General features: G+C 44.6%; 2 protein-coding genes across 2 annotated transcripts; one reads left to right on the top strand and one right to left on the bottom strand.

The window, feature by feature from the left end:
- The first annotated feature begins 395 nt into the window (after positions 1-395).
- Positions 396-3,613, top strand: Selenov (selenoprotein V). The gene is made up of 5 exons (XM_046440088.1): positions 396-1,228; positions 3,069-3,093; positions 3,212-3,265; positions 3,370-3,441; positions 3,536-3,613. The coding sequence occupies exons 1-5, from the start codon at positions 396-398 to the stop codon at positions 3,611-3,613; spliced, it is 1,062 nt and encodes a 353-aa protein (XP_046296044.1).
- A 13,538-nt stretch (positions 3,614-17,151) lies between these two features.
- Positions 17,152-20,107, bottom strand: Eid2b (EP300 interacting inhibitor of differentiation 2B). Its single transcript, XM_046440158.2, has one exon. The coding sequence runs from the start codon at positions 20,039-20,041 to the stop codon at positions 19,610-19,612; it is 432 nt and encodes a 143-aa protein (XP_046296114.1). The 5' UTR covers positions 20,042-20,107; the 3' UTR covers positions 17,152-19,609.
- Between the last annotated feature and the right edge of the window lie 2,594 nt (positions 20,108-22,701).

Below are 22,701 nucleotides of genomic sequence, written 5' to 3'. Positions count from 1 at the left end.
CTCTCTGATGGCTGCAGACTGGTTGCACCTGGGCTGCCACTCTGATGGACAGGGACCAGGGCTTTCCTGATCCCTCCTCTGTCCCTAGAATCACCCAGCACAGAACAGGCACTCTCAGTAAACCTATGCCGAACACAGGAATGTCAACAGCAGCTGCGGAATGTACTGGTTTCTTACCCTGACGGTGGCCACCCAAGGGGTGGGAGAGCTGGAGGTCGCCCCATACCCCAGGCCTAGGTCTGTAGAACCTCCGCCCGAGTGGAACACGGTGTAACAGTGCCTCCTTGTGGGCACCTCTCATTTTAGAACCCTGGTGCGGAGATGCTCTCTTCGCCCAAGGAAGCGGGGTGGGGCGGGACTCAGGACTCGGGTTACCCGGGTCCCACACCGTCCCCATGAACAACCGGGCGGGGCCCCCAGCCCCCTCCCCAACCCGGCCCTCCACCCTGGTCGGGGCTTCGACCCTCGCCCCAACCCCAACCCGAACCCCGAACCCAGTCAGGATGTCGACTCCTGTCCAGATCCCGACTCCGGTTGGAACCCAGGCCCCGATCCGGGCCGCGATCCCAGTCCGAACCTCCATCCAGTCCCGGGCACCGAACCCAGTTCGGACCCAGGCTCCGGTCCGGTTCTCAGCTCCGACCTCAGCTTCAGCTCCAGCCCCAGCCAGGATCCCGACCCGGGCTCCGGTCCCGAACTCAGCCAAGGTCCCGACCCGGACTCCGGTCCCGAACCCAGCCCCAACCCCAACTCCACCCCCAGCACCAGCCTGGGTCTGGACCCCGACTCCGGTCCGGTTCCCAGCCCCAGCCCCAACCCCAGCTCCAGCCACAGCACCGTCCTGGGTCCGGGCCCCGATCCCCGCCGCGGTTCCGGCTAAGGAATCGCCCGCGACCCCAGCCCTACATTTGGATCCGCCCGCAGAACCTGCTCTAGAGTCTCCTGCCGAGACTCCTGCGCCCACGCCGGGCCCAAAGCACTTCCCATCCTTCAGCAGCCTCGCAGGGTCCGTCCGGGGACCCTTTCCCGCGCCCACTCCTTTGGCCTTTAACGTACAGAGATCCACTGCGAAGGAAGACCTAGCAGCCACCCAGTCAACGGATCCCCCCACTTCTGGACCCATCCCGGGGACCAGCCGGCTGTCCATCTCCATTTCTACTAACGCAGTCGCCTCCACCAATGAGAACTTCCAAATGGAGAACAAGATCTTGATTCGAGTGACCTACTGGTGAGGGACGCTCCTGCCCACACCTGCCTTCCTCCCCACGCAGGGCTGGGTCGGGGAGGCTCTGGGGCTGTGGGGTTGGAGCTCCCGGGCTGGGCGAGGAGGAGGAGTCAGGTGGAGCCTCAAAGTATACAGAGCCCCCCCCCTCACCCCGCGGTGGGCTTAGCCCCGCCCATCCTCCTGTTTGGGGCGGGTTCAAACTCCTGCTCGGGCTCTGAGCTTCATCCGTTCTCATTCATTCATTCATTCATTCATTCATTCGTGTGATTTCTGCCTCGTGGCTTCTTCTTGCCTCTCTTTCCTTTATCACTCTGCCTGCCGCGTGCCAGGTCCGTGCTGGGAATACGGTGCTGAGCATCGGGACTCGTTCTGCTCCTTTAGCGCGAGGTCTGGTGGTGCAGCCCAAAGCCAGGGTGCATGGAAATGAGCTCCCTGAGGGAGGACAAGGGGTTAGCGCACTTTAGGACTGCGCGTTCAGGAACACCCCTTTTCAAGAGGTGACTCTTGAGCTGACACTCCACACTTAGGAGGAGGCGACGGCAAGTGTAGCGTGGGGGAGGGGTAGTCAAAGTCGCCGGAGCAGCCGGTGCGAAGTCTGGAGGGGGCTGGAGGAGGCTGGAGGCTGTGCGGAGGCCTAAGCCTCTCTTTGAATCAACAGTTAGAACAAAAATAACAGTAATGACTTTCCTTGACCTCCTCTGGGGCCCAGGGCTGAATGCAGCTCAGACAGTCTTCCGTTCTGATCCCGGTGCGGCTTCTGCCCCAGGCCTCTTTGCACCCTGTCTTTCCCTGTCTCTCTACTCTTCCTGTCTCTGCCCCGTGTCTCTCCAGCTCTCCTTCTCTCTCCCAACTCGCTGTGGCTCTTTTTCCTGTGACGTGTGCCTTTCCTCTTCCCCAGCTCCACTGGTTCCTTCGTCTCCTGTGCTCTTCTCGCCCCATCTTCTCCTCTCTACAGGTTTCTCTGACTCCATGGGTTCATTAATTCACTCATCCAACAACCAATTTCTTAGGTACTTACCATGCCTCAGGCGTGGTTTGTACCGTCAGGGATACAGGAGCGAACAAGACCAGGGTCCCTGTCTTGGTGCTGCTGGCATGCGGGGGTGGAGAGGAGACAATAAACCATAAATAGGTCCCACAAGGGGACCAGTGCTATGGATAAAAGGCATCTTTGGTGTTTGGTGTTTGCAGTGTTGTTGTGGTGGTGGTGGTTACAAGGAATTGAACCCAGGGGCACTTCACCACTGAGCCACATCCCCAGTCCTTTTTTGTATTTTATTTAGGAACAGGGTCTCCCTGAGTTGCTTAGGGCCTGGCTAAGTTACTGAGGCTGGCTTTGAACTTGCAATCCTCCTGCCTCAGCCTCCCAAGCTGCTGGGATTACAGGTGTGCATCACCATGTCTGGTTTGGGGGTTGCTGTTTTAGTTGGCCTGGTCAGGAAGGCCTCACTGAGAAGCTGATATGAGTAAAGACCTGAAGGAGGGGAAGAGAAGGAGCCAGCTGGGCACTAGAGGAGCATTCTGCAGAGAGAACCACAGTGGGTGCCCCGGTGTCAGAAGACCAGCTAGGGGGCCTCTGGGCAGAACGGGGTGAATAATGTAGGACAGAGGGGGAGGAGATGGGGCAGAGGGATGACAGGACAGGTCATAATGCAACTTCTGGGCCAAGGGGCAGACTGTGGTCCCTTCCCCTGAGTGAGATGGTTCAGGGGAGGGTTCTGAGCAAGGGGAGGAGGTGATCTGACTCAGGCGTTCCTGGGGAACCTTGGGAAGTACTGATGTGTGTTTCCCCCTCCCCCACTCTCTCTCTGCCTCCCTCCCACTCACTGCCTTCGGCTTCTAGTGGCCTCTGAAGCTATAGCTTTCGGGTGAGTAGTTTGGCCTTGGAGGTGGGGAGAGAGTGGGACATGAAAACCGGGAGGAGTTGGTTTCCCTTCCTGTGACCCCATAACCCTGTGACCCTACGATCTCATCTCCTTTCCTCAGTATATACTACTGAAGAAGAGTCTGGAGCAGCAATTTCCAAATCTCCTGCACTTTGTAAGTGTGTTGATGGGCTGGGGAGTGGGGTCGTCAGCGCTTCCCACCCTCCAGGGCTTGGAGGGGAGCGCTCAGCCTTTCCCCATCCCAACATTCCTTCCCAGGACGAGGAGGTAGCCCAGGCTACAGGGGAGTTTGAAGTGTTTGTGGAAGGGAAACTGGTCCATTCCAAGAAGGTGATTCTGAACAAGAGGCCTGCACAGGGAAGGAGGGTGGGGCTGGGAGCCTGGGGGAGGGAGACATATCTGAGTCTTTCCCCTCTGTGCCCAGAATGGTGATGGCTTTGTGGATGATACCAGACTTCAGAAAATTGTGAACGCTATCGATGAGAAGATCAGGAAAAGGTAGCAGGCAATGGTGGAGCTGGAGGTGAGTGAGATCCTGCAGAGGAGTTGGAGGGCTGGGTTTGGGGTGTCAGGTGAGCAGGACAGGGCCCCATCTAGGGTTCTAGCTCAGCTGGTCCTCACTGCTGTAGTCACCACGAGTTACCTAAACTCTCCTCTGAGCCTCAGTTTTCTCATCTGTTGAGGTGATTTCAAGAGATGACTCCCATCAGGTAGCAAATAGTACTTGTTCCAAGTAGGGCTCAGTGGATGTCAAATATACTTCCCCCTAAACAAAGAGCCTGCTTTTTTTTTTTTTGTTGTTGTTGTTGTTAGCTTTTAGTTGTAAAGCTGTGCTATCCAATAACAGCATCACTTGTAAATTTAAATTAGTTAGAATTAACTACATTACAAATTCAGTTCCTGAGTTGTACTAGCTACATTTCAAGTGCTCAGCAGGCACATGTGTGGCTAGTTTATTGGGTTGGATTACAGGTACAGGACAAATAACTCATCCTGGCAGAAAGTTCTAATGGAAACACTGTTCTAAGATATTAGTATAATGCACCATAACTTATTGGCCACCAATATTTGACTTTTTTTTTTTTTTTTGGCACTGGGGATTGAAAGGAAAGTGACCACAACACTCAGAGCAACCAAAAGATCTTTATTGCAGCAGTGCAACAAAGAGAAAGGAAAGAAGGAAAGAGAGAGAGAGAAAAGAGAAGAGATGAACAGGGAGAGAGCAAGAGCAAGAGAGAGACAGAGCGCGCGTAAGAAAGATAAAGAGCAAGAGAGAGAGAGCAAGAGAGAGGGGGCCTGGCAGGAGGGAGTTTTTATAGCCCAAATCTAATGGGGCCTCTGGGTCTGCAAGCTGCCTTGTTGGCCCAAGGGGGGGTTAAGTGTTCAGCCTTAAGCAGGGTTGAATGTTCAGACTTGAGGCAAACAGGTGATAAAGGACCAGATAGAGGGAGGTTTGAGTGCGTGGGCTATCTGTTCAGCCTGCCCTGCAGACAACACAGTTCAGCCTGCTCTGCACCCAACAGGGATTGAACCCAGGAGCACTTTACCACTGAGATAAATCCCCAGCCCTTTTTATTTTTTTTGAAACAGGGTCTTGGTAAGTTACTGACAGCTTTGTTAAATTGCTGAGTCAGGCCTTGAACTTGTGAGTCTCCTGAGTTTCTGGGATTGTAAGCTTGCACCACCGTGCCCTGCTTCAATACTGGATTTTAATTTTATCTATTTATTTTTATGATACTGAGGATTCAGCCTAGGGCCTCACACAAGCTAGGCAAGCACTCTACCACTGAGCTACATCCCCAGCCCCCAATACTGGATTAAAAAAAAATGTTGTGTTTTTAAATTTAATTACTTTTTGTTGTTATTGCTGTGCTGGGGATGGAACGCAGGGCCCTGTGCACACTAGGCAAGTGCTGTGCCATGGGACTACATCTCCACCCCCACAAGACTGGAAAATAAATAAATATATATCATATATATATATATATATATGTGTGTGTGTGTGTGTGTGTGTGTGTGTTTTAGTTGCAGATGGACCTTTATTTTATTTATTTTTTATATGCAGTGCTGAGAATCAAACCAGGGCCTCACACATGCTAGGCAAGCACTCCACCACTGAGCTACAACTCCAACCCACAAAACTGGATTTTTAAAGGCACTTATTAGGGCTGGGGCTGGGGCTCTGTGGTAGAGTGCTTGCTGTGCTAGGCCCTGGGTTTGATTTTCAGCACCACATTAAAAAAAAAAAAAAAAGTCTATTGACAACTAAAAAATTAAAAATAAAAAATAAAGGCATTTATTATATACATACCTTTGCAAGCTGCTACTGATTTAGTAGTTTGTTGTGCATGCACACACGTATTGTTTATTTTCAACTTTACTGAGGTGTAAGCAATGAAGAAAACTAGTGTTTCAAGTGTACAAGCGTGAAGCCACCAACTAAATCAAAATAATAAACATATTTCAACTCCCACAAAAGTTTCCTCAGGAACTTCTGTCATTTTCCCTACCTCTACCCCCATCCCAGGCCCCTAATTTGGCTTTCTGTCCCCATGGATTGGTTTGAATTTCTCTAGAGTTTTCTATAAATGGAGGCTGTAATTTAAAAAAAAAAAAATATATATATATATATTGGGGGCTGGGGATACAGCTCAGTTGGTAGAGTGCTTGCATCACATGCACAAGCACAAGGCCCTGGGTTCAATCCCCAGCACGACAGAAAAAAAAAAAATTGGGTGGAAGTTTGACACCAAGAGAATCGTATAGTGAACTTACTGTACCCATCTCCCAGGTAACTGTTACTTTCTCTTGTCCATTTTATCTGTCTTCCCCTCCTTTTTTTTCCACTATAGTATTTTAAAGTATATTCCAGACCTCATGTTATTTCTGCTCTAAATTCTTCCACCTGCATCTTTAATAGATAACGTTTAAAGATGGAAATACAAGGTCATGATCACACCCAGAGAAAAGAAATGTCTTAATGCCATCTAATATCTACTCAAGTGTCTCAAAAAGATCTTTTCACAGTGGTTTATGGACTCAGGATATAGATAAGATCTACATGGTCTAATGGCTTTTAATATTATATTTAGTTGTAGGTGGACACACAATATCTTTATTTCATTTTTGTGTGGTGCTGAGGATTGAACTCAGTGCCTCGTGTGCTAGGCAAGTGCTCTACCACTGAGCCACAATTCCAACCCCTAATTGCTATTTTTTTAAGAGAGAGAGAGAGAGAGAATTTTTTATTTTATTTATTTTTTAATTTTTTAATATTTATTATTTTTTAGTTATTGGCGGACACAACATCTTTGTTTGTATGTGGTGCTGAGGATCGAACCTGGTCCGCACACATGCCAGGCGAGCGCACTACCGCTTGAGCCACATCCCTAGCCCCCGAGAGAGAGAATTTTTTAATATTTATTTTTTAGTTTTCAGTGGACACAACATCTTTTATTTTATTTGTATGTGGTGCTGAGGATTGAACATAGTTCCCCGCACATGCCAGACGAGTGCGCTACCACTTGAGCCACATCCCCAACCACCCTAATTGCTATTTTTTTTTTTTTTTTTTTTTAATTTTTTTTTTTAAATATTTATTTTTAGTTTTCGGCGGACACAACATCTTTGTATGTGGTGCTGAGGATCGAACCCGGGCCGCACGCATGCCAGGCGAGCGCGCTACCGCTTGAGCTACATCCCCAGCCCTAATTGCTATTTTTTTAAAAAAACATTTTTAGTTGTAGATGGACACCTCTATTTATTTATTTTTATGTGGTGCTGAGGATTGAACCCAGAGTCTCGCACTTGCCAGGCAAGCACTTTACCACTGAGCTACAGCCCCAGACCCATAATGGCTATTTTTAAACAATTATAAACAGGCTTTAAAAAGTTTACTATGTGCAGGGCTCTTGGTAGGTTCTTTTTTTGTGTGGGAGTGGGGAGGTACTGAGGATTGAACCCAGGGGCACTCAACCACTGAGCCACATCCCCAGCCCTTTTATGTAGTTTATTTACGGCAGGGTCTCACTGAGTTGCTTAGCACCTCTCTTTTGCTGAGGCTTTGAATTTGCAATCCTCCTGCCTCAGCCTCCTGAGCCTTTGGGGTTACAGGCATGTGTCACCTCGCTGGCTTGGTAGGTTCTTGTTCTTTTTTTTTTTTTTTTTTCTGCCATGTGGGGCCTGGGGAAGCAGGTGAGAGGTCTGTTTCTCACACCTACCAATATGATGCAGAATGTGGTGGTGATTATACATGCAGTTTCCAAGGTCACAGAGATTAGGCTCAAATCCTGGGTCCACCAGCCACACCAGGCTGAAATTGGGTGAAAGATTTACCAAAGACCTCCTTCCATAAGTGACAGCTTCTGTTGTTGTTAGATCAGAACTGTTCTGATTGCAAGAGAAAACCCATCTCAAGCTGGCTGTAGGGGAAGCAAAAACATTGGCAATAGGAATAAAGGGTTAGGATATATATATATATATTTTTTTTTAATATTTGTTTTTTTAGTTGTAGTCAGACACAATACCCTTGTTTTATTTATTTATTTTTATGTGGTGCTGAGGATTGAACCCAGGGCCCCGCGTGTGCTAGGCAAGCACTCTACCACTGAGCCACAATCCCAGCCCTAGGGTATAATTTTGTTGGCTTCAGGCACAGAGTGGGATCTAGGTACCCAAAGATTACCCCTGGGAACCTGAATCCTCCTGACTCTGGCTTCTGCATTTTTCTTTTAAACCAGGCTGGCTTTATTTTCAGGCAGGTTTCATTTCCTAGTGGCTTAAATCCTACAAAGCTTCCCATTGGGCTGGTTTAGGTCACATGTCCATCCCTGAGTCAATGGGAGGGGGCTCAGGGGTGCTCTCTTGAGTCAAGTACTCACTTTTGGAACTGGAGTGGAGCTGGTGCTGGGGTTTGAACCCAGGGCCTAGTGCATGCGAGGCAAGGACTCTACCAACTGAGCTATATCCCCTGCCCTCCCCTCTATTTCAACTTCCTTCTCTATAATTAAAACAGAAATTCCAATAGTCTTTCCCTTATTGAATTTATTTCTGCTCACCCAGTATTTGCTGTGTACCTAGGATGTGCTGGACACTGTCCTAGGCTCTGGAGATAAAGCAGTGAACAAAATGGACACCAATCCCCATGCTAGTGGGGAAGACAGCTACTGGAAAGGATGCAGAGAATAGTAGGCATTTTATTTTTAATTTTTCCCATTTTTTATGGTCATAGTTGTACTCAGTGGTGGGATCCATTGTTATATATTCACACCTGCACAGAATAAGGATATAATCTGGCCAGTATTATTCCCTAGTAAGTTCCAGTTTCCATACCCCTTCTCTTCTTCTTAGAAGACTCATTAAGAAGGTATCTGGACCATGTGGGCATCTCAGGAAATGTATTCTAGGCAGTGGGAACAGCAAGTACAAAGGCCCTGTGGTAGGAGTGTGCTTGATGAATTTGAAAAATAGCAGGACTAGAGTGGACACTGGAATACATGGAAAGCACTTTCCACAGGAAACCCTATATAAACACCATTATTTTAATGGAGTTATATGTTCCTGTTTTCAGTTTTTCCCTCTCTTCTTCTCTCAGGAGCCTCAGCAGGATGATGAGAAGGGCTGAAATGTTGTCAAGTCGGGTCCTGCTCTGATGGTGGCTGGGGTGGGGTGAGGTTGGGGAAGGGAGAGGGAAATACATACAAAGTGTGCCTCCCTGTGCTCTGGTCTGTGTCTGTTGTCCCTGAACCCACGTCTGAGGTCCGTGGAAGGAGCCCACTGCGTGTTCCTAGCATCACCCAAGTCCTGAGCCCTGGTGTGGGGTTGGGGGAGAGGATGGCTTGGAATAAAGGCCAGCTGGTGCTCCCGGCAGTCTAGACTCAGCTTCTCATGCTGCTGAGGCCAGATTCTTCTGTGACTTCATTTCCCAGGGCCTTGTTCAAGATATACTTGGAAAACCTTCCATCTTATTGGCATTTTTAGGGTTTGAGATGAGACAGGGATTGTGGAGAGTCTCAAACCTGATGCATTCCAAACTGCACTCCAGGACCCACTTTCTAACCCACAAATCTTAGAACTGGGCAGGATTTGGGGAGCTGGGTAGGGCATTTGTGCATTCACTGGACATTTATGGGCCCCCTCCTCTGCACCTGGCCTTGTGGGCTCACCAGGAAGTCAAGTGCACAGATGTGGGAGTCAGATTTTTCCAACTTGACCACCTAGCACCCTGCTGTGTGCCCTCCACCAGGGACATTACCCAGTGCCCCACACATGCTAGGCGAGCGCTCTACCACTGAGCCCCAGCCCCAGCCCTGGTTTTGATTTTGTGAAGGCTCTTGTTGAGGTCGGCCGAGTTTCTGCTAAACCCTTCAGTGTGATTTTTCTTTTCTCTTAGAGTTCCCTTTTCTTTTGGCTCCTTCTCAGCTATGCATTCACTAAGTGATAGGATTTCTCAGCTCTTTATAAGCTTTCAAGGCCACCGTGGAAGTTGTAGCCTGTCTCCATGGACTATAGAAAGCTCACGTGTGAGTGTGAGTGTGGGGGGGGGCTGGGGCTCAGTGGCAGAGCACTTGCCTAGCATGTGTGAGGCACTGGGTTCGATTCTCAGCACTGAATATAAATAAATAAAGGTAAATTGACCAACTAAAAGATTAAAAAAAAAAAAAGAAAGCAAGCTCCCAGGTGCCCATCACTCCCTAAAATATCAGACAATGTGCAGCATTTTGAGGATGGTACAATCCTTTCCACTTTTGTGTATGCTGGAGATTTTCCTTAATAAGTTTTTAAAAAGGGGTTAGGGATATAGCTCAGTTGGTATCGTGCTTGCTTGAAAAAAAAAAAAGTAAAAAAAAACAAAACAAAAAACCAGCTAAATGCCACAGCCCTTTTGGGTACCCATGCTGCCTGGGCTGGGGTTTCTTCCTCACAAGCTGACCCAGATAAAGCTGCTACAAAGGGAAAGGCCACGGCAGTGGGGAGGTGGGATGTAGGGCACCCAGAGGCCAGAGCTCTATCCCAGGTTGAGGGAGGATGGAGGAGGCGACGGCCACCACCAGACCCTGGCCTCACTTCTGTGGGACCTGGAGGAAGGATGGAGTTTTACATCTTCCTGGCCACAGTCCTGGGCTGACCACTTGTACCCCATCAGGAGGGGCTGGTTTGAGGGGAAGAGAGTGAGTTGAGTCTCAGCTTCAATTTTTATTTTGCCTGGTAAGGCAGAGGTCAGATGGCTCTTAGCTGTCTAAAGTGTTCAGGGCCATGAAAATGGAGTCCTTGAAAAATTTTTTTCCTTTTGTACCAGGAATTGAACCCAGGGGTGCTTTACCACTGAGACTTTATTTTTTAATTTTTATATGGTATTGAGGATTGGACCCAGGGCCTTGTGCAGTGTGGCAAGCACTCTGCCAACTGAGCTATATCTCCAGCCTGAGACTTTATTTTTTTTGAGAAAGGATCTTGCAAAGTTGCTACTTCAGCCTTCTGAGTTACTGGGATTACAGGTATGTGCCACTATGCCCAGCTCTTTTTTTCTTTCCCACACCCTTAGCATTTATTTCCTAGTAATACTTTTCTAATTGGCTATTTTGTTACCCTAAGTAAGTGCTACGTTTTTTTTTAAATGATAGAAACTATATAAAACTATTTACAGGAATCTAGAAGCATGCTGAAATAGAGTTGGTGCTCAATATATAAACACTTGTTCAATCAGTTTCATTGAATGTAAAGGAATGAGTCAGGTGACTCATGCTGTGTAGATTAGATCTTCTATCCAGACACATCAGACTCTTTTCAGGGTAGACTTTGGTGGACCTCAAAGTTAATCTTCAAGGAAGATGCTCAAGTCTAGAATCCTCATCCCATGGTCACTGTACACCTTGCTCCCCGGTCCATCCTTTGGACTTGGGGTGAACTGTGCGATTCCTTAGGGGGGTCATAGAAATTGTGACCAGGTGTCCCAGGAAATGCCTGGGGAGCAGCCTAAAGCCACCTATTCTTTTGAATAGACAACTGTCATCTGAAAAAAGAGACAAATTGGTACAATACTCACAGATAGCAGTCAAGGTGGAAAAGGAAGAACAGAGAATTCTGGAGCTGTCAAATCCAGTTCTGGAATACACCTTCAGTGACTCCAGTTTCCTTGCTTAGGGTCCCTGGAGATGGGTTTGTCATTTGCAGCCACAAAGTTCCAGTTGATAGGAAATCACCTAAAAAGATGATTGCCTCACACACAACATACCATGACACAGGACCTGTGGTAAAGGAGCAGGTTATGCTTGGTGGACACGTGGCCAGTGTCAGGAAGACTGGCAACGGTGGTAGTGAGGCAGACAGGCCTAGGCCTGCCATTTCAGGACCCATGTTTAACCCTTTTATTGGGGAGAAGCCATTCAAATGAAGCAAGGGGTCAGGTTTCAGGGGGTGGAGTCTAGCTTTGTGATGTCTGATGTCAGCTGATTGACATCTAGGGAGGCCGTGCCCATCTCATGAGCTGTGTGGGGGTCATGGCAGAGCAAGTAAAAAGACCAGAGTGAGGCCTCCCAAACAGAGGGGCAACGTGGGTTCAGTCCACTTTGTGCGCTCAATGCCCATAGTTCACACACACACACAGCCCGGGGCTGGCTTGCCACAGCTCCATATTCTTATCACTCAAAGCCAAGGGGCGCTCGTTACCTATGTGGCAGTTCCTCACATGCCCCCAAGGACCTAACTTCCTCCCACTATGCCCCACCTTTCAAAGACTCCGCCACCTCCTAACAGCAACAGGGGCTGCAGATCAAGCCTTTAATATTAAGAGCCTTTCGGGGACCCTTACCTAAACCATAGCAGTATTTGGCTCATTACGGAAGAAATGCCTCTCTAACCATACGGTTTTAACAAATGGTAGGCAGCAGCAGCCAGGATGCACACAGAGACACACCAAGAATGCAAAGATTCGGAGATATAATTACCCAGAAACAAGATGTACCAATATACCTTCCCAGACCTAGTGAAAGATACAGACTTGGGGCAGAAAAGCTAAGTTGGACACATGGAAATGTACCAAAAACAGACTCATAACAGGAGGCATCTCTGTTCTCAAAGACCTGTGGAGAACTGCAAACTAAACCTAAAAAAATAACAGCACATAGATGTGCATACTTCTGAGGCCCCAGTGTCTACACCCCATAAATTTCCAGAAAAAAAGGGACATACAAACATTCATACACACACATTTGCACACTCATGCCCAGAAATGGGATGTGGAAGATGTCACTCATATGATGTTGGGACACAACATGTCATGAGATTATCTTGTCTCATTTTGAGCCTGGTCTATATGCATCCAAAAAGAGGACTTCTTTTTCTTAATTTTTTTCCTTCCTCCCTTTTTATTGTATTGGGGATTGAAACCAGGGGCATTTTACCACTGAGCCACATCCCCAGCCCATTTTTTTTTATGTTTTGAGAGAGGGTCTTGCTAAGTCCTTACAGGTGATACTACTACCTCAGCCTTCTGAGTTACTGGGATTACCTGGCTAAAACAAGGTCTTTTTAAAAACATGAAGGGACAGCTGGGTGTGGTGGCACATGCCTGTAATCCCAGCAGCTCGGGAGGCTGAGGTAGGAAGATCATGAGTTCGAAGCCAGCCTCAGCAAAAGCAAGGCACTAAGCAGCTCAGTGAGACCCTGTCTCTTAAATAAAATACAAGAAAGGGCTGGGGATGTGGCTTGGTGGTCGAGTGTCCCTGAGTTCAATCCCCAGTACCAAAAAAAAAAAAAACAAACAAACCCATAAAGGGACAGAAAATAGCTCAGGAAGACCATGGACAGCATTAGTCCCAATCTTATTAATCATGTTTCTATAGAATGTGTGACTTGCCCCCCAAACTTTAGTGCTTTTCTATTTACTTATTTATGCTTTTCTATTTACTTATTTATGCTGGTGACTGAGCCCAGGGTCTTGAATGTGCTAGGCAAATGCTTTACTACTGAGCCATGAGCCACCAGCCCCAAAATTCAGTAATTTAAAAATGTATCTGGTACTTAAAAGCTTATAATTTGATTTTTCCTTCTTTATAACCACATGTATCCTTTTGTTTTTAAAGATTTTTTAATAAAATACAAAATACGTAAGAAGTACATACATTCTACCACCCAGTACTGCCCATGTATGTAATAGCCAGTGATACTACCTTGAAGTCTCTATTCACAAACGCCCTTAACCCTGAGGCACCCCTACCACAAATTCTAGTTGCTTTGTATAACTGTCCACACCCATGAACACAATGTTTTCATCTTAATTAGTGATAGCATACCAAACATCACTCTACAATATCCTTTCCATTCACTGAAATCTTCAGATCTAACCACATTGATACACATAAATCTAGACCAACCACGTGATTAGAGCGTTGGGCTTTGAGCCACATGGTATCATCCTCACCTTCTGTGAGTGTTGGGGAGCTGGAGATTGAATTCAACCACATGAACAATGACTGACTCAATAACACCTTTAAAGCGAAGCCCCAATAAAAACTGTGGACACTGAGGCTCAGGTAGCTTCTCTGGACAAGACGGCCAGAAGATTGCTATGTCCTGACTACACCAGGAAAGGACAGGGAACTTCTGTGTTCGGGAGCCCTCCCAGACCTTCCCCCATGTGTCTCCTCTTCTGGTTGGTCCTGATTTGCACTTGATTTATTTTTCCTATACTAAAACTGTAACAATAAACATAGACTTCTATAGTAAAGAGAGACATTTTAGCATATTTTCAAATCTGAGAGAGTAGTGGAACCCTAAAATTTGTAAACTGTTGCTCAGGAGCATGGGGACTGGGGAGAACTCCTAAACTGTGGCTGATGTTTATTGAGGGCAGTCTTGTGGAGGACCAAATCCTGAAAGCCTTGGAGTCTGATACTAACTGAATTCCATTGCAGATATAAAGATAGAAACTATAGAATGATATTTTAATTCGCCAAGATGATGATACAACTCTAAGCCATGTGTACTTAATAACAGCTTCAAAATGCATTGAGCAAAAGTTGAGGAAACTACAAGAAATTGACAAACATAACTGAGTTAGAGACAGTTCAAACTGACAAATTTCAGAATGTAGAAGGTCTGACTGACACAAATTACTTGACCTGATGGACAAATGCATATAATTGCAATTAGAGAATATAAATATTTACAAAAATTGACAATGGATTGTGTCATAAAGCATAATTTTTATCATCTGAACCACATTTTCTTGGGGGCAGGTACCAGGGATTGAACTCAGGGGCACTCAACCACTGAGCCACATCCCCAGCCCTTTTTTTTTTTTTTTTGTGTATTTTATTTAGAGACAGCATCTCACTGAGTTGCTTAGCACCTGGCTGTTGCTGAGGCTGGCTTTGAACTTGTGATCTTCATGTCTCAGCCTCCTGAGCACTGGGATTACAGGTGTGCACCTCCGCACCCAGCTTGAACCATGTTTTCTGACCACTATGTACTTAAGTTAATAATAAAAAAGGATTATAGAGGGGCCTAGGCTGGGGCTTAGCGGTAGTGCACTTGCCTGGCATGTATGAGGCACTGGGTTCAATTCTCAGTACTGCGTATAAACAAATAAAATAAAGGTCTATCAACAACTAAAAAATAAAAAAAGAGGAACATAGAAACCTGAATATATTTGGGGATTAAAGAATATTTCTAGGGGCTGGGATTGTGGCTCAGCGGTAGAGTGCTCGCCTAGTACATGCAAAGCCCTGGGTTCGATCCTCAGCACCACATAAAAATAAATAAAATAAAGGTATTGTGTCCAACTACAACTAAAAAATAAATATTAAAAAAAGAATACATTTCTAGGTGGACATGGTGGCACACTCCTAGCTACTTGGAAACCTGACATGGGAGGGTCACAAGTTTGAGGCCATCATGGGCAACTTAGTGAGACTCTGTCTCTGCGAGGTCCTGGGTTCAATCCCTAGCATCACAATTGGGATATATTTTCAACTAAATAAGACAAATAATATGTACTTAAATTTGTGGAACTCAACCAAAATAGTACTTAGAAGGAATTTTATTATCTTGCTTAAATGGTTGTGATAGAAAATAATGGTGAAAATTGATGAACTGAAAATATAATTCAAGAAGTTAAAAAATTAAAAATAAACCCCAAAAAATAGACCAAAAAAAGAAAGGCAAGTAATGATAAAGGGCAGAAATTAATAAAATAGAAAACAAGAGGTTTTAAAACAGCTAATAGCTGGGCTTTGAAAAGAGTACAAAAATTGGGAAAACCCTCCACAGACTGATGATGAGTTAAAAGAACAGAGAAATTACAGGTACATATTATTATTATTATTACTATTATTATTAGGTACTGGGGATTGAACTCAGGGGCACATCCCTTTTTTTTTCAGGGGCACTTGACCACTGAGCCACATCCCTTTTATTTAGAGACAGGGTCTCACTGAGTTACTTAGCGCCTTGCAGTTGCTGAGGCTGGCTTTGAACTTGAGATCCTCCTGTCTCAGCCTCCCGAGTTGCTGGGATTATAGGTGTGCACCACCACACCAGCTCAAGTACATATTATTTTAACGTGAGTTCTCATTCTTTTTGCAGTGAAGCAAGTGCTTATTTCCTTAGGCCTGTTTGCAAGTCTCCTCCAGGGAGGAAATCCAGCCAAGGAAAATATTACAGGACATAGGTTCTGCAAACACAATTTGGCTTCCAATTATTTCATACCAGTGTTAGACAAGCAACAATGATGCTGAAGATTGAAACTGATTTATAGAAAAAAATGTGGTAAAGTATTATACAGTTTATAGATTTCAGGCACTGCACAATATTCTTGATTCAGTAATGTCCTTCCACACCAAAAGATGGAAAGAGAGGCATGTTTCAAAAGACAGGCAAAATAAATCAGAAAATGTTAGACTCTGGGTCAGTGGAGAAATAGTAACACACAGGTGAGCACTCTCCTGACCTTAGAAGAAAAGGAAAAATATTAATGAACTAAGATTACCCTGCCTGTTTTTTTTTAAGTAAATTATGTAAAACTTTAAAAACTACATTAATTCTGGGGCTGGGGTTTAGCTGAGTGGTAGAGCACTTGCCTAGCACATGTGAGGCACTGGATTTGATTCTCAGTACCACATTAAAAAAATAAATAAAGGTATTGTGTCTATCTACAACTAAAAAATAAATTTAAGTTTAAAAAGACTACATTAATTCTTTTTTTGTGTGTGGTGCTAGGGGTTAAACCTAGGGCCTTGGGCATGTGAGACAAGCACTTTACAAACTGAGCTACTCTCTCTCCAGCCCCAAACTACATTAATTCTAACTTTAAAAACTAGATGATGTAGCTTTCTATTTATCAGGAAAAAGATGGCCCAAAATACTTTGATATTCTTAAAATATTTTTTTAGTTGTAAATGGACATAATACTCTTTATTTTATCTATTTATTTTTTATGTGGTTCTCAGGATCAAACCCAGTGTCTCACACATGGTAGGCAAGCACTTGATATTCTTTTTTTGAAAAAAAAAACATTTATTTTTTAGTTGTAGTTGAACACAATACTTTTATTTATTTATTTTTATGTGGTGCTTGAGGATTGAACCCAGGGCCTCTCACATGCTAGGTGAGCACTCTACTGCTGAGCTATAACCCCAGCACTTGATCTTCTTTATAAGAAATGAATATAACATTGATCTAAACACTGAAAAGGTTGATAAACTATAAACCAATTTCACTTTGAATTCTAATGTGAAATTTTAAAGCGTTGACAGGCAGAATCCAGTATCATACTAAGGAATAATGTATCATATCCAAGTGAGCTTCATTCCAATTGCAAAGACCACTACTAGAAAACATGCAAACCAAAACTGAACATGTAATATAAAATCATGGGAGAAATCTAAAAATACAGAACTGACCTTTAACAAAATTCCTACACATTTTGAGGGGAAAAGAAACAATAGATAGGAATAAGTGTACGTTTCCTTAACAGGATACAATATATTCATTTCAATCCAAAAGCCAGCACTACACATTAAAGCCAGGAAAAAGACAGGGTACCTTCTCACCTATTTTTATTTATACTGAGTTGGAGCTTCTAGCCAAAGCAAGTCTACAACAGAAAGGAATAATGATTATTAAAAATTAGAAAGGATGAGATGAAACTATTACCCTGTTAAAGATATGACTGTATAACAAAGAAAAATATAAACAGTAAGAACACATAAAGTTTAATAGAGCACCACAAAATAAATGAAGAAAAAAATCAGCAGCATTCAGTTTAGAAATGACAAAACTTCATTCACAATAGCTATAAACCAACCACCAATCTTGGGATATACTTAAAAAAAATGGGCAAGACCTATAGAAGGAAACATTAAAAACAAATCTTGGGACATGAAAAGTACATGAACAAATGAACACTTACCACGTTAGTGGAGAGAAAGACATTAATTTTCACATTAAAGTATATAAATTGAATGTAACCCAAATATAAATAGCATCAGCTTTTGTAAAATCTAGAAGTCAAGTTGATCCTCAAGTTCCATGATAGCCAGAAAAACTTTGGAAAAGAAGTGCAATGAGGGTGGAATAGCACTCCTAGAACCTAAAACATTCCAAACAATTTTAATGTTAACATTTAAAACCAAAGTATTCCTGCAGGGCACAGTGGCAAACGACTGTAGTCCCAGCAGCTTGGGAGACTGAGGCAAGAGGACTACAAGTTCAAAGCCAGCCTCAGCAATTTAGGGAGGCCTTAAGCAACTTGGCAAGACCCTGTCTCTAAATTAAATATAAAAAGGAGGCTGGGGAAACACCTCTGTGGTAAAGGACCCCTGAGTTCAATCCCCAGTACCAAAAGCAACAACAGAAACAAACAAAACGAAAAACCAAAGTATTCCTTCATAATCCAGGAGTGGCAAAGCCTTTCTAACTATAACTCAAGCTCTAGAAGCCCCTTTTCTAGAAGAAAAACTGAATATATCTAGGTACATTAAAACAGTTTTATGCATGGAAAAAGGATCAAAAGCAATTCAAACAGAGAAAATGTATTTCCATCTCATACCACAAGGGGCTAATTTCTTTAGTGACTGATAAACAAATAGTCTTGCAAGGCATAAAAAATGAGTAAACATATGGACAGAGTTCACAGAGAAGCAACAAATGGCTCTTACACACTGAGACCACATATCTGCCCTCACAGCTAGAGAAATGCAAATTGAAAAGACAGAGAGGAATGATTTTTTCACTGTCAGATTCTCCCAAAGCCAGATCTGAATGGCCAGGCTGTGGAGTAATCACCAGTAATCACAGTCATCACCAGCTGAAGGGAAGGTAAACTGGGAGAGCCCCAAGGAGGGGCTCTGGTAGTACTTGTTAAAATTCCCAAGGCATATGCCCTTGAATCAAGAGCTTCCACTTACAGAAGTCTACTCTATGGAAAAACAAGTAAACACATAGAAATACGCAGAAAATATCAAAACATTTTGGAAACAACCAAGATGTCCAAAAGATTAGTTCACTAGATTGAGATACAGCCTTACATTATAGTTGCTTAAAAAATAAAGAAAAAATATCTCCAACATAAGTGGATAAAAAATCAAGATGCTGATAGAGGCATATAATAATATGCTACCTTGTCATATTCTACCTTGATTTTTAAAAGGGAAACAAGCAGAATATCTAGATTGATATTAATTTGTGTATATGGTAGGAAATTGTTGAAGGCATAAGTTAAAAAACAAACAAAAAATAAAACCAACCAACCAAAACCAAAAAACCTAAACAACTGATAACCTATTAGGAATAGTTTTCAATTATCCTGTCTAGAGGTTGATCGGGCTAACTTCTCACAACATATCTTTCGATACTTTTTTTGAGTCTTGTAAATAGATACACATACTAGAATAAAAACAGTTTAAACATTAACAAAAGCAAATCTATTCCCAAACCTACCCCAATTTTGCATGGTCTTGAAAATATGTTAATCTCACAATGAATACGTGTTTTTTTTTTTTTTTGCATCTGAATATTTACTATTCATCTAAAGTACTTCAAAAGACACAAAATTAAGATCTGAAGGCTGACAGATGACCACAAATTCTGAAATTCCCAAGTTCTTTCAATAGCCTTCCAAGCCTCATGACTAAAGATTCCCTAACTGTATCTGCTTAAATTCTTTTGTCATCTTGGTTAATTTCTATGGATTCTATAACTGGCCATTTTTCTTAGATTTTGTTTGCAAAACCACTCTTTCTGATGAAGTAATCTTGAGTTTCCACAAATGCAGACAGGGATCGCTCCACAGTCACCAGGTGGTAAGTCAGAGGCTCCAGAACCTCTCTGGAAGCCAGCTCCATGCTTCTCAAGTGCCTTTCGAGTTCTTCTTCGGAGTGCTGCGTCTGTCCGCGATGGCTGCATTGCTTCCTAACCACTGACTGCACGGGCACGGCCTGTCGCCTGTGCTCCGGGAGGCACCTCCCTTCCTCACCACCTCTTATCAGTCACAGCCAGCTCAGTCGGCCAGAGGACTGCCAGCTTCCGAGGAAGTCAGGGCTAGAGTAAAAGCTACGGCCTCGGAGTCCAGCGGAGGGGGATTCGCATCGAAGGCCGCCTCCCTGGCCTTGCAGCCTTCCACAAACAGCCTGCGGCGTTCCTCGATAGCTCGGAGCAGTCTGACTGGGACCAGGGGGCACCTGTCCAGGTATTGGTGGAAGAGCTGCTGCTGATTAACTCCTAAAAGGCCAAGCTGCCCTGGAAGGTTTGGCACTGACAACGGGCCTGGGGCGAGGCCCGGGTCGCGCCTGTGAACCGGGCCGAGCACCCGCGCCATGGGCTGGGCGGCTCCGGCCACTGGTCCTTCCTGGGCCTCCCGAGCCCGACTCCTGCCGCCTACGCCAGCCTGTAAGACGTGGCTGACGCCATTCATTGGGTTCATCTCTGACATCTCGTACCGCTGAACCCACTCCACCAACGCCAGAGCGTTTCCACACACACACACACACACACACACACACACAAAAAAAAAAAAAAAAGGTAACGGGGTCGAACGCTATTTGAGGGTCGTGCGCATGCGTGAGTGGCGATGTGCGCGTGCGTAGAGTGAACAATCTCCCGAGCCCCCCAGCGATCCTGGATGCTATTACGGCAGTAGCTTCCTGCTGTATTTTAAATTACAAGTTCAACACTCATGTGAATATTGAGGAATAAGATCCTTTTCCAGGTCCCATCTTAATTGAACTCTGCAGATTTTAATTCTGCAAATTTGAAGCAATCCTTCTGTTGCTTTCGGGAACCTCCTCTTGAGAATTGGTCTCCTGCCTCATAGGCACCTCCTTTTTGTCTACTCTGAAAAATGAACCTCTAGGTTCATTGTTAGGCTGGTGCTGTTTATGTAGACAGACTTTCAGGTGACCCCCAATGACTTTGCCTCCTAAAATTCACACCTTTTTTGTGTATGTATTCATATGTTTCTGCTGCGTCAAGGTCTCTACCAACACCATGAGCATCCCACCAGGTGACCAGGAGCACCAGTGTAATAACCTTGGTTCCTGCCACACGTTCCCCTTCGTATTTCCCTGGCTATGACCTAATAACAATCAAAGGTACCCATGAAATCCCTTGCTCATTTTCTTGTGTGGTCCACCCTGGCTCCCAGTAAAGGCTCTTGCCCACAGGTCATCCGGTTCTCTGCTTCCCTCCTGCTTGGTAGATCAGGCTCCCTCTGCACTTCTTTCATGAGACCTCCTTGTCACCACGCAGTGACTCTTGTCTTTCTAGGACCTGTGAGTGTAATAAACTGTTTTCCTGAGCCTCTCCCATGCTACTTCATTTGACAGCACCTACCTGATCATCATCTCAAAAAACACAGAAGAGTATATGTGAGATCAATTATAGCAAAAGTGATGGGATGCCACTTGTGATTCTTAGCCTATGTAATTAGAGACTTCCTTGATGACCTTTAAACAGTAGGAGGTTGCTGGTATGGTGGTGCATGCCTGAAATCCCAGTGATTTGGGAGGCTGAGGCAGGAGGATTGAAAGTTTGTGGCCAGCTTCAGGAACTTAGTGAGGACCCTAAGTAACTTAGTGAGATGCTGTCTCAAAATAAAATGGGATTCAGTGGTAAAGCACCCCTGAGTTCAACCATGGTACCCCCGAAGTAATAAAATAATAATAATGATACCAGGACTAGGGTTGGAGCTCAGTGGTTGAGCATTTGCCTGGCATGCATGAGGCACAGGATTCGATCCTCAGCACCAAATAAAAAATAAATAAATAAAGATATTGATTGTGTCCATCTACAACTAAAAAAAATATTTTAAAAAAATGATGCCATGTCCAGTAAAGGTATAGCTGGGATAAGAGCTCCAGTTGGAATCACCATCTGATCAAGTTTATGATTATGCAGTCATTCTTCCAGATCCATTCTTTCTTCTACACAGGTTGAGTTAAATGGGGATGTGTCAGGTACCACACCTATGCTTCTTTGAAGTCTTTGATGGTGGCATCAGTCCCCAAAATTCTTACAGGGATGTAGTTTTTCTTTCGCTCACTATATTGGAGGGGAGTGAAAGTTCTAGGGGTTTCCAATTGGCCCTTCCCACCCTAATGTGTGCATCAGCAGCCAATGTAGAGAATCTTCCATTTGCCAAGTGTTTATATTCCAATTATATATTCAGACACTGAGAAAATGCCTATATTTGATCAGCTGGTCCTATTGTGATTTGAACCTTTGCTAAGACTCCATCTATCACCTGACTATCATAAGTCTCCACTTTGAGTGGTTCCTCCATATTAGCATCAATTCAGAGCCAGTATCTAGAATTATCAAAAGGTCTAGGTATTTCCTTTTCCCCAAATGCACTGTCACTCTAGTAAATGATCATGGGTCCCAGTGGTAAAGATTTAGATGAAGTTTTATGGGGTATACCTTGGCAACAGTGCAAGGTCTTTCCTCAAGGGGACCTGATCTCCTACTCAATCAAGCTTTCTGGGCCTGTGAATTGGCTTAGGTTTGGAAGTAGAGTAAGAGTCTTTCCATTACAGAGGACACCCAGCTGGTGTTCACTACAGTACTGACTGCTTGCTTGCTGTTGGAGAGAAATCCCCTAATCTTTTGAGGCCACAGAACTGATCTGTGTTGTTAGGGTACAGTAGGAGAAATCGAGTCACAGTTTGTTTTTTCCAACACTCTTCCCATGAACATCATACTAATATTACCACTGTTCTCACTGTTTAACCAGTCACTAGGTACCAGGCATAATACACCATACTTTGTTTTTGTTTTTTGGCACTGGGGATTAAAACCACAGACACTTAAACATTGAGCTAGATCTCCAGCTTTTTGTGTGTGTGTGTGTGTGTGTGTGTTGGGATTAAACTCAGGGGCACTCGACCACTGAGCCACATCCCCATCCCTACTTTGTATTTGATTTAGAGACAGCATTTCACTGAGGTGCTTAAGGCCTCACTAAATTGCTGAGGCTGCCTTTGAACTCACAATCCTCCTGCCTCAGCCATTTCAAGCGCTGGGATTACAGGTGTGCGCAACCGGCCTGGTATATCAGAGCTTCTCAACTAAGAGTTCGTGAGCCCCAAGGAGTCA

This window comes from Marmota monax, unplaced genomic scaffold (assembly GCF_021218885.2).
Source record: "Marmota monax isolate L192 unplaced genomic scaffold, Marmota_monax_Labrador192_F-V1.1 WCK01_AAM20220418_F8-fsc00228, whole genome shotgun sequence".
Classification (NCBI taxonomy): domain Eukaryota; kingdom Metazoa; phylum Chordata; class Mammalia; order Rodentia; family Sciuridae; genus Marmota; species Marmota monax.
Note: the sequence above shows the minus strand (reverse complement) of the source record. Positions and strands in the feature narration are given on the sequence as shown.